We start from the raw sequence: 4529 nt of genomic DNA on the forward strand, positions 1-4529 counted from the left end.
CGTCAAGGTCCTATGATGTGCCATGGGCCTTTTCTTTCAGCTGAGCATAGTTAGACAGGCAACATATGTACAGGTACATGTATTTAGAATTGGGCCCCCAGATTTTTAGGGCCCTGGGCGGCCGCACACCCTGCCCACCCACTAGGGCCGGCCCTGTGGCTAGGTGTGTGGTGGAACTACTCGGAGGGCGTAGCGGTTGCGAGTCGGAGGGCGCAGCGGTTGCGAGTCGTCTTCGTTCTTGTCGAGCTGCCAATATCGGCATTGTTTTCTCTTTTATTTCTCTTTTGTTCCTTTTGGGATTGGTTGTGTTGCGGCCCCAACGTGTGTTGTATCGATTGGTTGCTATATTAATATAGCGGGGCGAATGCCTATTTCGAGGAACGGAATCTAATTGTGAATGGAAGAGGGAGTAGCATTTTACTTCTGTTAGAATCTAACATTTCACCGGAAATTGTAACCCTAGTTTACACCAATCAACACGTTATCCGCTTCCGAGAGCTATCGACTTGTTTCCAATTTGCTCCCCGTGACTTCAAATTAATACTCTCGGACTCCCAGCTAGTTTTATATATATTATTGTTTACACTTTCGATTTTATGTGCTTGGCACCGTACGATGCCACATGGAGTTGTCGATTACACTGCCTGCCGGCCATGCAAATGCTACACACAAACTTGCGTTGAGTTCGTTATTAATCATTATTGGAAGACAAACTTGCTGCAGATTTATTCTACTCAAACCCCAGGGCGCCGACGACGAACAAGAGGAACGCGGCGTAGTCTATCTAATGAGATTTCATGATTTCAGCCACTCGTCTTGGTGCACTTCTGACTGGTGCCGTCGTCGAGGTGGAGCACGCAGCCCTTGCCGTCCTCTGGCGCGCAGACGCAGGCGCACCCTTCGAACACCTTGCCGGGGCGGTTGGCACAGGTGATGTTCCCTCCCTGGATGCACCGGATGATGTCGCAGGTCGGCGCAGCGTCACCCACGTCCCCGAACACCACGAGCCCTGCTTGATCAAGAGGCCAGAGCATCAAAGAGAGAGTGCTGCAGCGGAAGCGGAAGCGGAAGCGGAAGCTGAAGGATAAGGATACGAAATCACAGATGGACACTTACCGGAGAGGAGGAGGACGAAGGTGAGCGAGAGCTTCATGGTGGCAGCCATGGATGCGTGCTTCTGTGCGTTGCGCTTGCGTCGTGGTATCTGTGGCCGCTGCAGACTTGCAGTGCCGGAGCCGGTGCATTTATATAAGGGAAGCTCTGGGTTCGCTGTCGCTCAGTTACCAGTCGGCGGAGCTGCTCGATCGGATCGGATCCGCCGCTCTCTCTGACTCGGTGCCTCAGTCGTCAACTAGGTTGGCACGCGTCGCTGCCATTCGTGCCGCTTCTTGTCTTGGATTTCAGAACTTGTCCAGGCCTCCAGTCGACCTCATCTCAGCATGGTTTGTGCTGAGCCGATCGACGATGCAGCCGAAAAGTCAGAGTAGGATGGTGACGTGGCTTGATCATGTGGAAAAGTCATGCCATGGAGTAATGGAGTTCACACGCTGCGCGACGTCGCCGTGACCCGTCTCAAGTTAGCAAAACCATCCGGATTACCGTGATCCACATCGACCAGGCATAGCAGATTCATTGCATTGAGTAGTATTCTTGAGTATATGTTTTTTTCGAAACGGGGAAATATCGCCCCAGCTTCTGCATCCAAATGATGCACACGGCTTTTTATTGGATTATTCACGAACCTTACAAGAAACAATACAAAAGATCAAACTCGAAGCAACCTTACTATACCTACAGTGGGATGAAGAGGGTGACAATACACCAACTCACATCATCCAAAACTAAATGCCTTCCCAAACCGCCCAATAGCAGGTGAGAAATACATCCAGTCAAGCAGACTCTCAGCGCACGTCAACACACACGCCACAGGAGTTGCTCCCGCCGTCTTCCTCGACTCCATCTTCTAAGAGAGATCATCGCATTAACCTTGCAAGACCTGCCGTCGATGCCACCATGACGCCAGACGGCTCCACCCTCCTGCACGTATACATCATCCCGCATCTGTCGTCGATACCCTGCAGCACCATGCCACTGAGCCTCAACGCCAACAAAGTGGTAGATGAACACCACTCCACCGAAAACCGCCAACATCCAGCAGCTAGGCGCCAGAACTAGGCGCACGTCGGGGACGAAGGCATACTCCGGTTTTGCCAGAACCGAGTACGTAAAGACGAAGTCGGTGACGCCGTCGAGGCAGTCATAGAAGAGTCGATGCTGAGGAAGACGTTGCCGAAGCCGGTGAGGACGAGGCGCCGATTCGAGTTTGCCAGGCTCGGGGACGCGTCGGGGACGAAGGCACGTACCGATGTTGCCAATACCGGGTGTGAGAGGGCAGGGACAATCATGGAGCGTGCGCCTGTGTCAGGGGGACCGGCAGAGGAGGCCTCTAGAACGGTGGCGAGTTACAGAGCGGCAAATAGGGAGAGGTTCCGATGCAATCCACGGTTGTCGATGACGCTGGCGTCGAGGTCGTGGTGGACGGATACATAGAAGGTGGCGAAACCAGCGGTGGCTAGGTGTGGCTATGCTGGATGCCTAGACTATAGATATGGTCGGCGAGACCTGCGACGACCATAAGTGGTCATACATGTTACCAGTGGAGGTGCAACGGCGGCACTAGAAGTAGGCGAGGAAGAACCCAGCGGCGTGACGTAGACCTTGCGCGAATGGTGGCGACCCACATCGATGGGGCCAGCGCAGTAGTAGCCTGGAACGTCGGTGTGTGGGGTACGGCGAAGGTGACCGCGTGCAGCGATGCCGCCGCCCGAGGGCGCGGTGCTGCAGGGCGCGAGTCAGTGCATCGGCGGGAGGCCATCAACTACGTACACGCCTTGGAAGACACGTCAAAGGGCGTCCGCGTTGACCAAAGGTGGCGGTGCTGTGGCCCGAATGGGCGATGCAGCGGCAACCCGTAGCTCGATTGGTGGTAGGCGCATGCTCGGGGACATGCTTGGCGGAGACATGCGCGTGATCAGTTGATTAGACCGATGGCGGCGCTGTAAGCGCCATGGCGTGGACGATGCGCGCATTGGAGTCAATGGTGACGTTGTCGATGATGTCCTGGTGGTTGGCGACGAAGACGATCCAAGGAGGATGGCAGCAATAGCCAGCCGAGGCAAGCGGTAGCCAGCCGAGATGCGTTGCTGCTTGCCGTAGAGGCCAGGACGGCTTGCCGAGACAAACGCAGCCACAACAGATGGAGGTGCGTGCTGTAGATCATCGATGCCGATGCCGGGGTAGAGGCGCGCGGTGATGGCGGCAGTGGACGACTTAATTCAATCTATGATCGGTAAACCAAAAAAAGAAAACTCCGGTCGAGCGACCGGCGGATAAAAAAGACACGAGGGCAACCAATCAACTGATTGGTGGATGAACCCTCATACGGGTTGTGCGGCCCCCAGAGTAAATCATGGACATCGATCTCCCTGGGGGTGGCACGGTGCGGAAGTGCAACGGCGGCTAGGTCAAGATCGGCGCCACTCTGACACCATGTAGAAACATAAGGAGAATGAGAGATTGGTGAAATATAATGGATGTTGTATTAAGCCCCCACGGCCACGGCTCCGGCCGCCCCTCCTCCTCCCCCCTCCCCTTCCACATGGCGTGCTTCCCCAGGCGGATCCACCACGGCCGCGCGCGGCAAAGAGCCGGTCTCCATCTGGAGGCGCATCCCTTCGAGCCCTGAGTCCGCGGCCTCTGGCCCTCGTCGGAGTGACGAGCCTCTCGAGGTTTCAGGCATGGGGATTTCTGATGAGTCCTCGGCTCCCCGGAGCCCCGATGTGGACTCCGGCGCGGCGAGGCGCGGAGATCTTGAGGAGTCGCAGCCGCCGGAGCAGCCCTGGGAGCATCCCAAACCTTCACACAAGACCAAGTGGCGCGGTCGAGTGGAGAACCGCGGCAACACCGGCCCCTCCTCGAACCGGCACGTGGTGCCCGAGATGGCCGGATTGTGCTTCAAGTGCTTCCGGCCGGGGCATCACAAGAGGGACTGCCGCAACGACCCACTCTGTTTCAGGTGTGGGCGGGATGGGCACGAGACGAAGGCCTGCAAGCGTCCCCGGAGTCCACTGTCGGAGGACTAGCTCCGGTGGACTGCGCTGGCCAACTTCGCGCGTCAGGCGCCGCGCGAGCTGTGTGATCCCATGCATCCTCGTCGTCAACCGGGCGCACGGCCGCCACCCCCGGCGGACTCAGGCCCGCCCCCACCTCCCGCTGGACGAGATCCTCCCCAACCAAACCTTCTGAGGCCGTCGAGCCTAGGTGAACCACAAGCACAAAGGAGACACATTTTGGCACTCGTCGACATGGAGGAGGAGTCCCCAGGGGCGCCGCTGTGCATCGTTCGCAGATCCAGGAGTATGGCCGAGCTGGAGCGTCGCCTGCATCACGCGGTTCTTGCCTCTGTCGGTGGAGACCGGCGGGCAGTTTTGTGTGCGCAGGTGAGCGCCACTTTGGAGGCTGAATTGGGC

At 57.2% G+C, this 4529-nt stretch overlaps 1 protein-coding gene across 1 annotated transcript; it reads right to left on the reverse strand.

Moving 5' to 3' along the window:
* Nucleotides 1–663: 663 nt before the first annotated feature.
* LOC127292989 (uncharacterized) lies at nt 664–1258 on the reverse strand. Its single transcript, XM_051322542.1, has 2 exons — nt 1117–1258; nt 664–1009 (listed from the first exon to the last, which is right to left on the reverse strand). Exons 1-2 carry the CDS (start codon nt 1163–1165, stop codon nt 804–806), a joined length of 255 nt encoding a protein of 84 aa, XP_051178502.1. The 5' UTR covers nt 1166–1258; the 3' UTR covers nt 664–803.
* Between the last annotated feature and the right edge of the window lie 3271 nt (nt 1259–4529).

Source organism: Lolium perenne, chromosome 4, assembly GCF_019359855.2.
Source record: "Lolium perenne isolate Kyuss_39 chromosome 4, Kyuss_2.0, whole genome shotgun sequence".
Taxonomy (NCBI): domain Eukaryota; kingdom Viridiplantae; phylum Streptophyta; class Magnoliopsida; order Poales; family Poaceae; genus Lolium; species Lolium perenne.